Source organism: Colossoma macropomum, unplaced genomic scaffold (genome assembly GCF_904425465.1).
Source record: "Colossoma macropomum unplaced genomic scaffold, Colossoma_macropomum, whole genome shotgun sequence".
Taxonomy (NCBI): domain Eukaryota; kingdom Metazoa; phylum Chordata; class Actinopteri; order Characiformes; family Serrasalmidae; genus Colossoma; species Colossoma macropomum.
In genome coordinates, this window is record NW_023494807.1 from 21,493,039 (window position 1) to 21,512,915 (window position 19,877).

General features: G+C 38.7%; 1 protein-coding gene across 1 annotated transcript; it reads right to left on the reverse strand.

Moving 5' to 3' along the window:
* Window positions 1-1,626: 1,626 nt before the first annotated feature.
* ncstn (nicastrin) lies at window positions 1,627-19,873 on the reverse strand. The gene is made up of 17 exons (XM_036555752.1): window positions 19,743-19,873; window positions 17,266-17,367; window positions 16,847-16,970; window positions 14,780-14,898; window positions 13,692-13,837; window positions 12,304-12,454; window positions 11,255-11,367; window positions 9,852-10,004; window positions 9,343-9,447; window positions 8,801-8,878; window positions 8,484-8,653; window positions 6,118-6,220; window positions 5,890-5,988; window positions 5,640-5,736; window positions 4,780-4,943; window positions 3,649-3,858; window positions 1,627-2,629 (listed from the first exon to the last, which is right to left on the reverse strand). Exons 1-17 carry the CDS (start codon window positions 19,798-19,800, stop codon window positions 2,507-2,509), a joined length of 2,115 nt encoding a protein of 704 aa, XP_036411645.1. The 5' UTR covers window positions 19,801-19,873; the 3' UTR covers window positions 1,627-2,506.
* Window positions 19,874-19,877: the final 4 nt, after the last annotated feature.

The following is a 19,877-nucleotide window of genomic DNA, read 5'->3' on the forward strand; positions in this document are numbered from 1 at the left end:
AAGAAAAATTAATCAGCTGTAATAATTGCTCAAACCTGATATCTACGGATTTTAATCATATAACTATCATAGCGACTCGAAAGCGTTCTATGGTTAGGATGGTTTCAACATTTGTTGCATCACCGGCTCTGAAACTGAGTCAATTCCAGCGACAGCAGTCGAGAGTCAGAGTCGTGCATTAAGTTAGAAAGGCAGGGAGTCGATCCAAAAAAGAATCGATTCATCAATTCGAGGCACTCGGAAATCGTGAGCCGACTACATAGCTTTGGACTCGAATACACAGAGTGACATTGAAGTTTGCACGCCGAGTGAAATTATACTCTGTCTGAAAAAAATCCTTCCACAACTCACACTTTGATAACTCAGCTGTATTTTACTCTGGACAAAATGGAAAACACAGTAAAATGTAATATGAAAATGTATTTTTTCTTGCTAGGATGAAATATAACTAATATTGAACTCATCAACTTCAAAATGTTTAATTGAACAGCCCTAGAAGGTAGTTGAGTGTGTTCTCTTTTTGGGATACTTTTGGTCTAAAATAGGATGATCCTCAAAAGTCAGAGGTGTGACTACTCACAAAGCAGCACATGAGCTAAAACATTCAGAATTAAAAGTAAAAAGTAAAACAAAGAATGAACTAAATGTTAACTAAAATATAACTACATAATTAGTAAGTAATTTCCTCACAAATAACTTGAATGGATGAAAAAAAGTGTAATTTGAAAATATTCAAACACAAATCCCTGAAATTCCCTCATGTACATGGAACTGACTAAACTTTCCTGCAGGCTGAAAAAACTCATCTCCTTATCAAGAGAATTAAAAAAAAGAAAAACCTAATACATCAAAATGAAGGTGCTTGTGACTGTTTACTATGTTCTTAAGAACATGTGCATAAAGCAAATGAAAACAAATCCGTACTTTGTAAAATAAGCCATGTTTATTCATTAATCAAGGCATCAATTCTTAACCTCCCTGCTGCTCAGAGAGAAAAATAATGACATCATAAATCAAAAGGTCTCACTCATCATCTTGGAGAGAAAAAAAAAACAAACAAAACAAACAAAAAACGCTGCCATCACTGCTGATTTGGTTCTTTAAAGCTGTGTGTGTGTCTAATCTGGAAACATGGTAATCGCAGAGTCATTTACAGTTACAGAAGACAAAAAGCACAAAGCTTTTGTCCACTTGGGACTGTAGAGTTTAGTAGTGGTCATTCAGATGAAAAAGCCCCTGTTCAGGTCAGATTACATTCTCTGAAGGAGAATTTACACAGAGATCAGGAGCTCCGCTACAACTATTGCACATACTGCATTCACATACACACATGTACACACACGATTTCAGAAGTATACACAGACGCAATCGAATTCATTCTCACACACCTGCTAAAGCCAGGCACTCTCTCAGTCAGTCTCACATTCACACTCATGCTCATACCCACAAATACTCACAGCCCAGTTTAAACATTATCTATCTTTCAGATTAGTGCCAAACCCACTGTACAGTAAGCACAAATAAAAATCCGGCAATAAAAAAATGAAAAAATTGAATGAATATGAACATCTTTCTGCAGCAGACCCGCAGACCCTCTGTAGCTTTTTACCTCTGGCCTTATTGTGTCCAGTTCAGACCAGTTTAGCCAAGTCCAGTTAGAGTCTTTATGTGTATGAGACATTTTTTTTAAAAATTAGACTTAAAGGAAATTCAGTTTTTCCAAAATTTCTGCATAATTAAGTTGTTAAATTGTAAACAAAATCATTTAGAGTGGTTTGATGTGAAATGGTTAATTGTAGAGAAACTTTTTTTTTACAGTGGGGCTGATACGAACCAGAGGTTGTGATATCTACAGTGCAAAAACAACTATTTTATTTACTTTCCAAAGCCACCACTGAACCTACACAAGCTTTTATATGTAATGTTGATGGTAAAATAGTGTCAAGTTTTCTTTTGTTATGATTTTGCCTTGTAACACCCTGTACGTACCTCTCCACCAAGAATGTATTTTAAAAAACATATTTTAGGCCAAAACCTTATTTGAAAACTCATAAAACAACTCCTTGGGCATCAAGCAGCAGATTTGCAGCCATTTCATTTTCATAACTTGAGGTAGCTGTTAGAGGCATTGAACTCTTTGGGCGTCTGGTTCCTATCACCACTACTGTGAACAATTCTGGCTCAGTAAGTTTCTCTAGAATGGAGCATTTCACATCAAACCACTCTGAATGACTGTGTTTACATCTTACCCATCTAATTGTGCAGAATTTTTGAAAAATCGATGCAATTCCCCTTTAAATGTATTTGAGGGGTGCGTGTCTGCAAATGCGTAAACAGTCCTGCTTGATGGTCCTTTGCTGACATATTGATGTGCAAATGTCAGTCATGTGAGTTTTTAATGCCAGAATCCGAATAGTGGTATTGAATTCAGTTACAAGCTGCAAAGTCAGTAAGTGTGTGTTTGTATGGGCATCTGGTTCGTCTGTGGGTTGAAGCCTGACTATATTCAGTAGGTGGTGTTTGGGGACTCGCGAGTGGCGCTAAATAGAAGCTCCGCCTTCGAGCTGATGAAATAAGTCACCACTAGAGACACCAGCAAAACAGCCACGCCCACTCCCAGTGTCATCATCTAAGCAGAAAGAGGGGGAAAAAAAAAGACAACGAAACTTATAAATTAAACACATTTGTCATTTTCTTTGTACAGGAACTAAAATAAACTGGATACGAAACAAATGACATACAGTACTCTGCGAAAGTCAAACACCAACCTTGTTTAATTTCCAATCAAAATTATAATAATTAGTAAATAAATAATATATACAATAATAATAATCATTACCATCATCACCATTATCATTATTATTATTATTATTATTATTATTGTTGTTGTTGTTGTTATTATTATTATTATTATTATTTTTCAGTTGATATTTATAATGGAAATCAGATATAAGATAATCCACTTGCATAATGAGGAAGAAAGTCAAAGAACAGGAGTTTCCAAAACTGGAGTTAAAAAAATTATTAAAACATACAGAGAAAATGGGATTCCAAAAACCATGCAAGATCTGGTAGACCCCCTAAAACTTTAATCTTTGAGGAATTCCATCTATGAGAAGGCAACCCAATGCTATAGGTCTAAAAGAATGCGTAGCTGTCAAGAAGCTGTTACTGAGAAAAGGAAATCAGCAAGAAAATCTACAAATAAAACCAAGAAGCTGCTACAGTTCTCAGAACAATGGCCTGGCCACCACAGAGTCCAAACCTCAACATTACTAGTGTGTTTGGAATTACTTGGATCGTGAGAAGCAGAAAATGCAACTAACTTCTACGAGTGAACTTTGGAATGGAAAAACATCCTTCAGATTTCTTTGGAAAACTGAAAGCAAGTTTCCCAAAAAGAATGAAAGCTGTAATAAATGCAAAAAAGTAAACACAGTAAATACTGAAAATGTTGATATGTAGTTGTTGAGGCTTCTGATATTTTCTGTTAAATTTATGTTGCGCCTAATGCTACAAAAATTAATGACCTCTACTTAATGGGCGTTTTGACTGGAAATGGCATAAATGAAGTCCCGTTTCTGACTTGCATTTCTCGTAAGGTATTACATAAATCAACTCTTAAATTTAATTCAGTAAAACCATTACCTCTAGTTGTGGACTAGCAACTAGAAAGATGCGTGCTCGGATGGTCTTCCAGCGCGACTCTGTCCATGTGGAGTACTCCCTGGAGCCATAGTCAGTAAGCTCAAAAGCAGGGGACAGCGCTTTTGACAGATGCACAGATGAACGTACACAATAAGGATCTGTTGTGCCGTTAGCTGAGACAGGCCCAGACACCCAGGAGTACGAATACAGCTGAAAGAGAAAACACAAAAAGGAGAGAGTTCTTGCTTAAAATAATAATAAAATATTTAATGTTGAACACATGCTTATAAGAATTAGATTAACTAAGTTGTTGCCTGTACAAAAAAAGCATGGAGAACCTTGATAATTTTAAAATTACCAAATTTATATTTTTAGTATGCCTGGCACATTTATTACATAATTGCCCGATTGTAATTATTTCCCACAGTTCCACAGTAAATGCATCTGAGCATTTTTGTCTTTGTCTTGCTCTAATAATGGACATGTGATAGCTGTTCTGAGCTGATTATCTTCGCGAGGAAGGCTAGTTCTGCTGGTCAGTTAGTTTGTTGTTCATAACTCATGGAGTTCATTCATGTGGCGTTATTGATTAGGATATGCGCATGCGGATTGTTTCAGGACACGGGTTTATTCGCATTGATGATAGATATGAGTTACTTACCTATGCGAATTGAACCAGGGAGTTAAAAAGATAGGATCTTAACAAGAAATCCAAATTGGGCTACAAGGTTTGTAATGTGAATGTAGTCAAATTTTTGACAGCTAGGAAGCAAAACAGCTAACCAGCTGATATGGTCACTTCAGGCTTGTGTTGCAATAGTTCCATGCAGGACAGAAAGACAGTACCATTAATTGCAATTATTCATATGACCATTAATTATCAGATAAAATTTTTAATGTTCATGAAAGGCCTATTTGTAAGGAGAAGATGTTTTACTATGATTTGAATTTGACAAGTTATTGTTGTGCTTCTTGTTTTGCAGAAAGAAAAACATTTTTCAGACTTGAAATTGATACAGAATGTTGATGCAGCTAATTATTAACTGTGCCAACAAATTATGCATGGAATTGCATGTAAGTATGGAATTCCGCTTAAATTAATTATATAATGTTAGCCAGAGGTACACATACATCTTTGCTCTCGCCTGGCACATCCTTAGGGTTCTGGCACTGACTCTGGTTAAGCTTGGTGACTGTGCCTGTCATGTTGGCCAGAATGAACTGCACGAAGCGGGTCACGCTCTTCACCGTGTTATCCAGCCGGAGGCCAATGTAGTACTGAGGAGGGTTTGACTCTGCAGAGGAAGAGGGGGCACACAATGGAAAAAAAGCATGTTTGAGCACATTTTCAGAATGAATATGTTGAAGCCTGAGCCCTGCCTTCACAAGCTGTTGGACTGGTTTAGAAATTTCATGCTCAGTTTGTTCCCACCCATATTTAGCCCAAAATTCATCTTGGTTGTCACCAGACATTCTTGTTTGTCCCATCAATACTATATATTGTTTTGGTTACTAAGGCTAGGTTTAAGATTATATCAGAATGGATCAAAGTACCTAATGCACTCTCTCTCTTTTTAATTATCTCGATAACTGCCTTCCTCACCTCTCGTTCACTGTTCAAACACCTCAAACTTAGTCTCACAGCTAATCAGGTATCAGGAGTTATGATGCTGCCACCACTGCTAACTTTCTGACAGCCTACAGCTTAAGGTTTAAGGTAGAATTCGAGCTTGTGAACTTTCTTCCACATTACGTTGTCAATATCCTGAACCGCTGGTCTGTATTAAAATACAATGACTATTCTCAGTCCTGCGTGTAAATGCATACAGTGTACGGCAAAATGTGAAAAGCAGTGATAGCAGGAAATATATTTATTTGTTTTTCTATGTCTATACTGACAACAAAACTACATATCTATTTGTGTCTGTAGCCTGACTGCAAACACGAATAGAAAAAGGGAATCCTGTTGATTATATGGGTGATGACCGAACCTAGAATTGAACCACGTCCAAGTGCCTCAGGCGGCAGCAGGGAACTGAACCAGCTGTTATTGGACATGATCAGAAACCCGTACAGCAACTTGGCCACCTGAGAGAGAGATAAAGAAAGAGAGAGAGATGAAGAGAGAGAGAGAGATTAGAAGAAAATGTGTATTAGACTTTCAAGCTGAGCTCCATTCCCTCTGGCACCCAATCATGTGAGGAATGGATGACTGTCATGTGATGTGGTCATGTGACTCACTGTCTTGGTGTCAGCAGTGATGTTATTGAGCAATCTGTCTTCCCCTCCAGCCTGCTTATAGATGGAACGGGCAACTAGAGTAGCCACTTGAGTAAGAGACTAAAAGAGAAAAAGAGGGGAAAAAGCAAAGTTAGCCATGCTACTTTACTGTGCTCCATTGTTACCAACAGAGAGAAGGTGAACTGGTAGCGTTGTTCTGGTTGTAATTGGCGACATAGTGAATGGTACCTTGGCAGCCTCGGTCTCATACTCTAGCTGCTGTTCGGGGCTCAGGTCAGGAGGGTAGGTCACGTTCAGGTATGTGGAGGTGTCATACAGACTCTCATAGTACCTGGTGTGGAAAAAGATTTCATCAAACAGCGTTCACCTCGATAGAACAGTTCATGGCTTATGAGCTCAACTTTCAAATGTATTCACACTAGGTAGGTGTACAAGTAATCAAATACTCAGTTAACCATTCTGGGTCCCCAGAGAGGGTGTTAGCATGGGCTAATATATTAGCTTGGGGCTGACATATTAGCTTGTGGTTGGAGTGTTAGATTAGGACACTGAGGAACAGTTTTGCTTCAAATATTGCTACTTTTATACAGCTGAATGTTCTAATAAACTGAAAATGGAAACAAACATATTAACATCAGGCATATTTTTACCCAGTCCTTATTTTTGCGGTCTAGAAAAATGTATCGAATTGAGACATCACCATATATCAAATTGAATACTGAATTTTGTGAATTGTTGCACCTCTAGTAAAATGTAAAACTTTATACCATGTTGCCCAACTATTATGAAACAATTCTATAAAAATTCCCCTCTAACCAAAAACAAAAAAAAATAATAATTTGTGTGTGTAATAAAACACATTTTCACATGATTTTTGATTCTGAGGCCAAAATTCTGTTTTTTTTTTGTTCTATGATTTGGAAACTGTAGCTGTAGTAATATACAATCAAGAAAAATGAGCATACCTCATTAAAACTTTTTTTTTTTTTTAACACATTTATTACTACTGAGCTGTAAATGATTAGAACATCGTTAGAGAGGATTTCGGAGGAGGCTGTCTTATTTAAAATGGCAGATGTTTAGTTTAGTTTGCTCTTGATTGTTGATTGTGAGTGGTATCACAATGGTGAGATCCAAAGAGCTCTCTGATGCCTTCAGAAAGAAGGCTATAGATGGGTGTAGGTCTGGGAAGGGATTTAAAAAGATCTCAAAACAATTATAAAAGCCATTCCACTGTCCGGAAAATAATCTACAAGTGGAGAATGTTTAAAACAACTGCCAACATGGCTAGTCCAGGCCGTCCTAGCAAGTTCAGCCCAAGAGCAAACCGCAAAATATGTAAAGAAGTCTCCAACAATTCTAAAATGTAATCACGAAGCTTGCAGGTAGCTCTTGCCACAGTTGAAGTACATGCATCTACCATCAGAAAGAGACTGCACAAGTTTGATTTACATGGGAGGTATGCAGGGAGGAAGCCCTTGCTGTCAAAAAACAAACAAACATAAAAAAACAAACAACAAAAAAACTGAGAACACCTAGACAAAAGCTTTGGACAGATTAATCCAAAGCTGAATTATCTGGGCACAGTAACAGGAGACATGCTTGCCCCAAACCAAACAAAGCATTTGAGCACAAGAACCTCATACCAGCTATAAAGCATGGAGGTGGAAATGTCAAGGTTTGGGGCTACTTTACTACAGCAGGGCCTGTGCAGGTTCTCCATCATATAATCCACTATGAATTCTTTATTGTATCAGAGGGTGCTTGAGGAAAATGTGAGACCATCTGTCCAAAAACTGAAGCTGAAGGGGGAGTACACCATGCAATAGGACAATGACCCAAAACATTCCAGTAAATACACAAAGGAATGACTCAAAAGAAAGAAATAGAGATTTCTATAATGGCCAAGTCAAAGCCCACATCTTAATCCTACTGAGATGCTGTGGGGTAATTTGAAATGGGCAGTGCATGCAAGAAACCCCTTAAACATCACACAGCTGAAAGACCTTCTCCCAGTCGATGTCAGAGGCTGGTTGACTGTTATAGGAAATGTCTAATTGAGGTTATTTCAGCCAAAGGGGGAAAAAACAGCTGTTAGGGCATAGGGTGTCCTAACTTCTTCCTCAGTAGGAACTGGCACTTTTTTCATTTTTATGTTAAATAAATCATAATCATAAATCATACATTTTCTTTTGTTTTTGCAAAGATGATGCAATTACATCACCTTTATCTACAGACACAGTTTGAAGGAAGATCAAATATTGTCCATATTTACTAATAAAGAACGAAATACTAAATACCAGATAGGTTTGGCTCAAATAGAACTTTTTTGACACCTGCTGCCCTGCACTTTAACAAAATGAACAACAAAATCACTAGAGTTCAGATATTCATTACTTTGCACTGTCAGAGAAAATAAGTTGGCAAAAACATGTGGTGATGTGCACATGATGCAACACCAAACTTGTTAGTATACATTGATACAGCTTCCTTAATATCTGTCAATTAAACGGAATGAACAACCCTAAATTCCACCAACTAAATATTTAAGTACAATCACAACTTCATGGGCCATAACAGGGTGAGTGCAGCACCTGTTGATGAAGGATGATTGGTGGTCTGCAAGCACCAGCCCTGGGATTGGGCGAACCCGCAGGAAGCGTTGGAAGGAGGAGGGAGGCAAGGCCTGAGTAGCATTGGGCTCGTTCAATGACAGATTGAGTGAGGATGCCACAGACTTAATGTTGGCCACCAGATCTGTAACCTTGGAAAATGAACAAACAAACAAGAAAAAAAACTAAAAAGAAGTCCATAAATATAGCCTTTGAATCATCTATCACCTAACTGAATAATGCTTTACACCAATCCTATTCTGTTCTTTCTCTCTTTCCTTGTGCTCTCTCTCACTCACCTGCTCATTTACTGTGCTGTTCTTACGTGACACAGGGTCTGAATGCATCCACAGGTTCTGTCCATTTCGCAGTCCAATCTACAAACACACAACCATTAAACCATGTGCGTGTTGTGTGTCCTTATTTTCACACATTTCTCACACACACACACACTACACTCATTCACAGACAGACACACACACACGGTACAAAGTTTCAAATCACCATAGTAAAAATAAAGAAACTAAATAAAATAGGAAATTTTAAATGTTCAGAATGGTGAAAGGAACTGTAGCTGAATAAATGGACAATTACAGTAATATTTATATACAGTATTTATAATTGAATTTCTTCTTCTTGTTGCCAAAATACTTGAAATATTGACTAAAACATCTATAAGTACTTTGTACTTCTTGTCTTGTTTAGAGTATTTAAATCTCCATTGCTTAAGCAGTAACGGTATATAAAGTAACCAAAAAAATCATGAGAAAAATGACTTCAAACTTTTGAACAATAATGTGTGTGCATGCGTGTGTATTTATCAGAATACACTGACACAAACCTGTCCAATCTCCAGCAACGAGTGCACGTTATCCAAATCGATCACAAACTTACTATTCTCCATATCGTATACCATACGGGAACTACCAATGTAATCAAAGGCTTCCTGAGAGGAGACAGAAAAGACAACAGTCAGACACACACATGCACAGCTAAGAGACATACACACAACGTTTCCCTAGAAATTTAATTCTTCACCTGAGGAATTTCTCACTTGAGGAATTACTTACACGATAGTTTCTCACAGATAAAAAAATTATTCAATTTGATATTCTAATGACAAATGTTGCCTGTATACATGTTGTTATACACCTTCCTAATGACACTACAGTAGTGAGGTGGGAGGAGTGTATGTATGAACATGACTGTGCGGGAGTGCATTGAGAGTGCGCTTTGTTCATGATGCATTATCGCACTCCTAATTATAATTGTCTTCAACATTCCAAAACTGACGCAGTTGAACAGTTGGACTGCCATCTTCAGATGCATTTTTACACATCTAACTCTCACCCCTTGGAAGAAGGTGAAGAAGACGTTGCGTGGGGGTGGAGCCTCTTGAGTGACAGGGTACAGAGCCTGTGCAGCAGCCAGCAGTGTCACAATGCTGGAGACGGTTCCCTCTGCTGATGGAGCAATGTCCCAGAAAAAAGATCGCCCGTCAAGCTGAGAGAAAAAGAGGGAGAGAGGTTACAAAACATATCACAATATAAATAATAAGTAATCTAGGCTTAAATCGCCTGTACACCTCAACACCCCAGTGGTTCATCTGGCTATAGTTACTAATGAAAATCTGCCTACTACCTCAAATTGCAGACACAAACCAGAGGAAACCACAGACAAATAGTGAGTCAACACAGACATGCACAGAATCCATGATTCTTTACCAAACTTGGCCATATATGACCTGAATTTAGCAACCTCTCTCACACAGAGAAACTGCTTCATCTAACAGAAAAACAAAGACTGGTGTTGACTGCCAGCACAGTGCATACTTGTCTACTACTAAGGAACATTGCATAATCCTATCACAAGTGCATGCACACACAAGCACGCACACACGCAAATCCTGAATGACTTTCACAGTTAATTCCAGAGCTTAGTATTTGTTAACTTCTGTAAAACAAACATTCGCAATACAAGAGTGTCTATTGACAAACTAACTGAATTATGATAGAACGTGAGTATGAGGAAAAAAGGAAAGAGAGAAAACACAATTTAAATTTCAAGAGACAACATCCAACATACATACTGAAGAGCAGTGTCCACTTTTTGTGTCCAGATTTTATGGGCCTGACAGCTTGATTCCAATAACCTCAATCATCCTAAAGATTTGTGACTTGATCAGAACAATCCTAAACTGTATTTCAAATGGCATAAAATCTAGAAAAACTAAATTTCACCTGCCTGCAGGGCAGGCTTCTTTTATTGTTTGTTAAGCTTTCGTTTTCTGGCAGAGGTCGTGCTTTGAATCTGTGAGATATCAGATGACAGAAGTAAAGTTACGTTTAACTGGGAATTTAAAACCCAATTTCCCAACATATTTAGCAAACGGGAAATTTAACGGTAAACAGCCCCTCGGTAGTTCTCTGTGACTTTCCCAACACAAGGATTTAAACCTTTAAAGCATCTTTATCGGGTGTCTTGTCAATCATCAGTGGTATAAGATTACATTGTACACACTGAATTTGATTTTAAGCCAAGGGTGTACAATCCTGGTTCTGGAGGGCTAGTGTCCAGCACAGGTTGGTACTTCCCCTACTCAAACAGCCCCACTAAACCTTACAATTAACAGATGAGCTGAATCAGGCGTGCTGGAGCAGAAGAATCACCAAACTGGACACTGGCTTTCCAGGACCAGAGTTACAGACCCCTGTTTTACATGTTATTGCAGACACTGATCTGCTAGAACTCACCCTGGCTGCTGCTATGACCACGCTCTCATTCTCCTTGTGGCCCTTGATGCTGTTGTTGAGGGGCCGGATGGACGTCCACACATTGAAGTCATTGAGTGGATCACACAGTTTCTCTAATTAAACGGAAAAGGAAAGAGAAACAACATATATATATAAAGGAACTTAATGTGAGCTCACACTTCAGTTCTTCACTCTCATAACTACACAGCTCACATATTAGTGTCACAGTAGTTACTGAATAGACTGAATAGTAAATAGTAACACTAGTTAATATTAGCCACGTTTACATGCAGCCTAATAATCCGTTAATAATCCGACTAATAGCGCAATCGGTATAGAATACGCCCATGTATACACTTTAATCGGAATAGTCTAGTCCGATTGAACGAGGTGGGTAATCCTGTAAATAGTCTGTTAAATTGAAGAATAATAGCCATGTAAACATCTGATTACATTTCCGATCGGAACGTGTAAGTCATTCTGCGCACGTGCGTCGCCTCATAGCAAAAGTTTATAACGTTCAGCATGGCAGGAGCTGAAACTGGTCTGCAGAGGAGACGGAGTTTACGCTTTGAGCTTTAAAAGACGGCAGTGGGATGAGCGTACGGCTTGTGTGTCTCAGAACACGACGTCTTCCTCTCGCCCTTCTTTAATAAGGACATGTGAGGTACATTTTTCAGTCAGGCATCATTTTAAAGTAATTAAAAACACAAGCGTGCCAACTAAATGCTCATCTCACTCTGACTGGACTCACGAGATGTTCACTGTCATGGTAACGTTTACTCTAAGTGGTACTCCACGCATGCGTGTGATTTTGGATCGGATTACTTGTAGTGAGCATGTAAACAAAGATTTTCATCAGATTGTTGAATAGAGTGTGCATATAAACACCTCAGTCTTAATCTGTAATGTAGGAATGTATTCAATCGAATTGGCAAAAAATCTTTGCATGTAAACACAGCCATTAACTGATAAGATTAATAACAGAATAAGATGCCTGCAGTTTAAGAGATGAACTGTAAGTTTGCTGAGAGACTGTGTGGATTTACCTGGGTTGATACTGAAGCTGTTCTGCAGGTCAGTGCGTCTCATGCAGGTCACTGTGTCTGTGACAGCATGCATATGAGAGAACAGCTGCATGGCACACAGCGGGTACTGAGGTGCGCTGCTATTCACACGCATGTTATGGTCCTCATAACACTGTTGAGAAAGAGAGTTTTTTTTTTTCCAAATGTCTAAATGTACATCTTGTCATCCAATATTTTTTCCAAAATGAAAAGTATTATAATTTGTTTTAGGCATCTTTTATAATCTAAACTAATTTAAAAAGGAAGTCTTTAACCACATGTCCAATACTATACTTTTCTACCTGCTGCTAGGCACATATGTTGAGTCATACTGAACAACCATTCACATGCATATAAAACATATGCTAAACTTTCTGTGGATGCAGTACTCTACTGATATATGCACACATGAGTATTTTATTTTTCTTCCTGAAGTCCATTTAGAACATTTTTGTGACCAAATGTTTCATAGACCAAAAACAGTTATTTCAATTCATTTTTACATGACCATTTCCCGATCTCTCTTTATCACTAAGCATTAAAAAGGCTGTTATTCTTACAGTGCCTTTAAGAATAATATATGTATATAAGCTCTGTTCTGATTGGCTGCCCTGTATTGCGCCTTATTCAAAAAGCAGTCAAAGCTTATGTTTTCCATGACATGGGGCTTTTAAGGGCACATTTGCTTTTTGCCCCCTTCAGCTATATCAGTATTGCAAAAATTAGTACTGCTATATCTATTGATCATTTGCGAAAGTCTGAGAAAGCCCCAACCCCCTTACTTACTGTTCTTAAGTCTGTCAAACTTTCAGCTCAGGCTATCTGGTAGAATCTAATCTAATTTAATTTAGTCTAATAGACTAAATTAAAGAGGCAGGTTTTCATGTCTAATAAGGAGGAGGTTTTAGTGATGGAAGCTGCCCCTTCAAATGAGCTGATGCTAAAGCTAACACTCAGTAAAGCTTAGTTGGTGCTGAGGAGGACTTGTCATCTTTTACGTTCAGTCTTTTAATACATTTTAAAGCGATAACACAAAGAAGATGAGGTGTACAAGTGCATTTATATTTAATATTTACATTTTTAATTGCAAATATGAGCTTCATAAAGTCCTGTTTGATCTAACTGATTTATCAAGCTAACTGCCTGCATCTAATTTAAGAAATTCTAATTAGTTGTCTCACTGATCTTAAAATTTTTCTGTAATGTTATTTATCATTAAAGATCATATTAAAAAGATTTTTAGCAAGAACAGTAACCTAGATAAAGGTTTGCTACAGTCTTTACGTTATGCCTGTTAATTAGTTTCAACATTAAGCTGTGATTGTGGTTTTCCACAAAGTTTAACCCAAGACACACACACATACCCCTACCTTGCGGATGACTTGAGTCTGATTATCATCTTTCAGAGAGAAGATGGGGAAAGCGAAGTCTTCATAGGACAGGCCATTCCCCAGAGGGTTCCACACTGTATTTTTACAGTTGGCCAGTTCAGGACCATAGCGCTCTGTGTACACACCTGAGAGGGAACAAAACTGATTTTCAAAACATTCAAAGCTTATGAATTTGCCCAAAGTAAATAAAGAATTTATTCTATCTTACAAAATTGTATAGTGCCATGCAAAACGGCAAAAGTTAAAATATGTAATAATTTTTGGTGTTCACACTACTGTGGCAAAATGTTTATATGCATGTCTCAGCCCCATCTAGTTTCACATCTAGTTTGCTTCCTAAAGTCCGCACCAGTTTAGGTTTTTGTGATACTATATCTTTCTCATTTAATCTGGGTTCCTACTGCAACGGCTGAAGCGCACCAAATTAGACACAGGGTTTTTTTTCCAGGACGCTCTGAAAACTTTTGATTGCATCACAGTCAAAACAATAATAGTTAAACTTACTTGACACTTGCTTCTTTACGACTGGTTTGCCAATCTGAGTTTAACCAAACAGCTGACTGATGTTTGGCCAAAAATACATTCTGTGATCCATGTGCCAAAAACAAACGCATATCTGCGAGTTATTAACAGCAACTGGTCAAGATGTTGAAGCAAGCAGATTGTGCAGACAGCACAGCGCTGACGTGCTGCTAGAATAAGAGAAAAGCATATGCCAATGCTGATTTCCCTTGTTTGGTGAGGAACACTGTTAAAACATGTTCTTACCAGCAGCAAACTGAACCTGGATTTACTTGAAAGCAGACAGAGACTGTTTTTTCCCCCAGTTAGCTCTTTGGTGTGGACCAGAGTACAGATGGAGACTGTTTGCCACCCAGTGCACATCAACCATGCCACAAAGAGGTGAGGTGGGGCTTGGAAATTGCACTGAAGAAGCAGAGGCTTTTATGCATTGATAACATAAGAAGCCAAGGCGAATCACAGGCCCCCCAAGACTTTGGCACTTACGTGAGTACATACACTGCCTACCCACGCTAACAAGAACACCCACACAAACACAAACTCACCTGTGTTCTGGTTGGGGCAGGATGTGTGTGGGGAGAACCCCTCAGTTGGTCCTGTGTTGGAGTTTATCACAGCCACTCCTGCAACCCTGCTGGAGTTCTTCATCTTCATCATCGTGGGCCTGCACAAGCAGATCGAAGACACACCAAAATTACAATCAAATTTGTGTCAAAGCAAAGATGCATAAAGAATGAGAGAAATGAACCAAGAGGTACAGTGTGTGTATGTGGGTTAGGGCTGTGCAATTTTTAGAACGCTGCAAGGCTGCAATATGCAAATGAGATTTTGCTGTGAGCATCTCAGTTGTTTCATGTGTGTTTCTGGTGGCACTGTGGAAGACCCAAGACACTCAAAGACACATAATAATTTTGGTCAAAATAAGACAGGCCACCGTTACCACTCATGTCACATTAAAGGCAGTAAAGATATTGAAAAGCAAACTGCAATTGCAGTGTGCAACAGTATTACAATCCAGTCTGATCACACAATACAGGTAGGCAGTATGGCAAAAATACAATATCATGATACTTTAAGGCATTTTCATGAAACACATTTTTAGTTTTTATGAGGATTGGTAGGTTGGAATGAACAAAAAAGTTCAAAACACATCCTCTACACAGAACACACATTTTAATGCACAATTACTGTTTATTTGCTGAATTTCACATACTGGGAAAAAAAATGGCCTGTGCAAAGGTTATGGCACATTTTATATATTTTTACCAATATGCTAAACTTAGCAAATAACAGAAATTGTGCACTAGATTTTGCAGAAATTGCAGAAGATGTATTAAAGTATCCCTAAAGCCATAGATTAAAAACAAAAATAATCTATGTTGAATAATAAATTGTTAAAGATTTTTATGCATTATTTTAATGCCCAAAACTACAAAACAGCATAGGTGTGTCCCTAAACCTCAACACTCATTAGGAATCTGAAAATCTATGAATAAGGCACAATTATTCACTGTGTAAATGCCCCGTTGCACAATGTATGAGCAGATTTTTTTTTGTTTTTCTGTCACTCCGTCAACAGTCACTCGATTTCACTTGCTCAGAATTCTGTCTTTATCTTCTAAACTTGCCTCAGTACAGCATCAGTGAGCCAGAATTGCTGGTGGTTCAGCCTTCTTGCTAAGCTAATGTCAGTGCTAACAAGTGAAAAACCTCAAAGTAGCTTAAGCTAACAGCTCCACACACAAAAGAGAGTCTTTATTCTCTAAATTTGTGTCAGTGAGGCTTCAATGAGCCAGAATGCATGAGGGCAAGAAAGGCAACCCCGCAATCCAACAGAGGGGCTACTGTGGCACAGGTCACAGGAATTTTTAATGGTTATGGGGGGAAATGTGTCACAGGACAAAGTGCATTGCACTCTGCTGCGGATGGGGCTGCGCAGCTGCAGACCGCTGCAGTGCCCATGCTAACCCGTTCATGGTCAAAAATGCCTACATTGAATGGGCATGTGAGCAGCAGAACTGGATCTTGGAGCAATGAAAGAAGGTCACCTGGTCCAATGAGTGATGGCACAAGGATGCACTGTGGAAAAAAAGACAAGCCGGCGGAGGGAGAGTGATGGTCTGGCTGATATTCTGCTGGGAAACCCCGGGTCCGGGAATTCATGTGGACGTCAATTTGACATATGCCCCCTAGGTAAACATCATTGAGGACCAGGTACAGCTCAATGATAGCAATGATATTGAATTGCATTCAATGTGCTGCCCCGACCTCCAGATTCCCCAGTTCTCAATTCAACTGTGGGATATCCTGTAACAAGAAGTCCGATCTGCAGATCCACCTCACAACTTACAGGACTTAAAGGATCTGCTGCTATTTTCTTGTTGCCAAATACCACAGGACACCTTCAGAGGTCTTGTAGAGTCCATGCCTTGGCAGGCCAGAGCTGGTTTGGTGGCATGTGGAGGACCAACAGTAAGTGTAAAGGTGCAGCGAGCCCTTAAATTATTTTTACAAAGAAAATCAAAGATGGGGGGGGTTCAAACTTTCCCATACGACTCTCTCTCGAAGCTCTAGTGTCTTAAAAAGGTGTATTAAAAGGTTTTTAAATGCACCTGGTGAAGAAGGCTGCCTCCATAACTACCATGTAGGGAGGATGAGGTCCAGTGCTGAGGATCCAGTCCAAGTCTGCTTCTGTCTCCAGCACATGGAGGACCCCTGTGTCCCCTGATATAGAGGCTAGAGCACACAGGCACAAGCAAATAAGACATAGTCATAAAAATGCATACTGGCATCTGGTCTGATGTGTGCCACTGTACCAAGTGTCCACTGGCACCTTAACATAACCTTAACATAACATAATTACATAATCGCTGTCAGAAAAGTTGCATTGGATCCTGTTACTCCAAAAACAAGAGCCACCAACATGCCATGTGGCAACAAAATACGCTTATCTATTCATGCATTACTTTTTTCAGTACATAAGCGACTCATACTGGCACCCTGAAGTTCAGCATTTTACTGAGGGACTTACACTGGCAGCCAATCTGATGTGTGGCATTGAGGAGACGGACACATGGAACCGTGTTGCTTAGTTCAACGTAGATCTTCTGCTCAACAGAGCTACACCCCACATCTACGACAGAAAGAAAAACATACAACTAAGAAAGTCCAAATACATAAGATAACAGGCAATTCAGCGAACATGTATAGCTTCATATAACCTGATAAGAGAACAGAAGCATGAACAGTCGTTACTGGGTTCCATTGAGACATAAAGGAGGTTTCCTGGGCATGGAACAAGCCTAGAATTTGTAATGTCAGTGGTGACTCATTATTGGCAATCCTTTTAAAAGGAATTCCACTGAATTTCCCCACATTTCTGCATAATTAAAAAGATAAGATGTAAAGTGATTCAAAGTGATTTGATGTGAAATGCTCTGTTCTACAGAAATTTGCTGAGCCAGAGGTCCCAGGACCACACATATGGAGAGTTTAATGCCTCTAAGAGTTCCCTTACATAAAGTTATAACATGGAAATGTTTATGAATATGCTGCCTGATGCCTGAGACATGGTTTTGAGGTAAGACTTTGGTCTAAAATGTTTTTTTTATCCATTTATGCAGGGCATTATAAAGCAAAATAGTCCCCCAAAGAAAACTTTTTCCCCCAGCTTTATCACTACTTACCATTATCAACATAACATATGAAAACTCAGAAGACATTTGTAGGTGCACTGGTGGTTCTGGATAGTAATTAAAATGGCTATATTTGCATTCTAGACATTGCAACCTCTGGTTATCACCACTGTTAAGAAATCTGACTTTCTCTACAATTACTTTGTTTACACCTCAACCACTGAATTGCACAGAAATTTTGAAAAATCTGTGGAACTCAGCTTTAAGAAGGGATACATGATGATTAGGTAGATCAGCAGATAATTGCTCAAATAAGGATCTGCATTATGGTTGGATTTCACCAATAATTCAAACTTATCTCTAATCAAATTCTTTATTGCTTTCCAAAACAGCAGAATGTTTAGGTGACGCTGGGCTACCGCTATGATTTTATTGATTTTACTGACACCTACATAAACAGGGGCATCGCTAGGCCTGTCTTAGGGGGGCTTTAGCCACTGACGCTTAAGACAGAATGTTGGCTAAAAGATAAAATAAACATTAAACCTCATTAAAAATCTATAATATACAGAAAGACACAGTGAGCAGTTACAGAATTAAGATGTAACATTATGGGATCGTGGTAAATTATGGTCAGTATTGCTGGTTATTGGGTTTTTACTCGGTTGTTTGTGCTAACTTTGAGTTTATTTAAGGCAAAGAAAAGGGGCTAGGCTAACACTAATATTAGTTAGCTGACAAGCCAACCAGTTTAAAAATTTGAAGAAACTTCATTGTAAGAGTGTGAAAGAGTGAGAGAGTTAGAAATAACATTATTGACAGCTCTTTATATTATTTGTTTTCATATTTCTCTTCAGTATTTGGAAACACTGATGCCAGCATTTGCCACGTATTGTTTAAAGTAAGTTAATGTCAGTAAAAAAGATCATAATGAAGACACTCCTTCATAGACCAGTCAGATAAGAAGACTTTTACCAGTTAAAACAAAACAAATGACTGATCGCTCATTATTTCCTTGAGTTCTTGTTAAATCTGACTTTAGTGTATTACTAAATATTGGAACAGAGGGAGAGAAAGAAGCTGATGGAGACTGACAGGACTGAAGGAGCAGATCTGATCGAGGTTAGTGATCAAAAAGAAAGCGAGGGAGAGTTGTATTATTAATAATTAATAAATCAGAAATTTAAAATAAAAAATTAATATTTGTCACTATGACCATAAAATTATGTTATAAACATGCCTACAGAGCAAGATCAGACTCTTGTTCTGGCTACACCAGCTGAGACTGAACTGATCTATAATCTTTCTTTGAATAATATATTTAGGACTTCACAGCTTATCTGAGAGAGGGGAGAGAGCATTGCTTGACTTCAGTACCTTTGCTTGATCTGTGCCTGTTGTGAGTGGATAGTGTTATAGTCATTAGCTCTGTGCCTGATACAAACTACACAGAACTACTGTGCGCCAATTTAACACATTTTCTAATGTAAAGAATAGCGGATATCGACACCAACCGCTAATCCCCGTATCGGCGCATCCCTAGATTAACCGTAAATGTTGAATTAATCTTGGTCTGAGGAATCGACCCATAGAGCGCAACTATCAGTCCCAAGACTCCCAAGAGCTGAGACGTGCCGACAGGCAACGTTTAGTTTGTGAAAGAGAATAAAATAAAAGCTCTGTGAATTTGACAGTATGGGGAAATGGCACCATTTGTGAAAAATGAGTCTGCTGTTTTTAACAGAGCATGAGAAAGTGCATAACGCCGCCGGGCGGGTGAAGCTTTCCGGCTCGCTAGCAGCGGATTAACAAGGAAAACAACACTTCAGCTACAGTTCAAAGACCGTATCAACGGCGAACACGAATTACTTACATGTACAAAAGAAACTAACAACCAACAGCGGGAACCACTTGAAGGACTCCAGACCCATCTTCCTCCTTTTTTAATACACGGCAGACAAAACAAAGGAAGCTCTGCTCTATTTTTTCCGGGTCCGTTTTTGGTGTG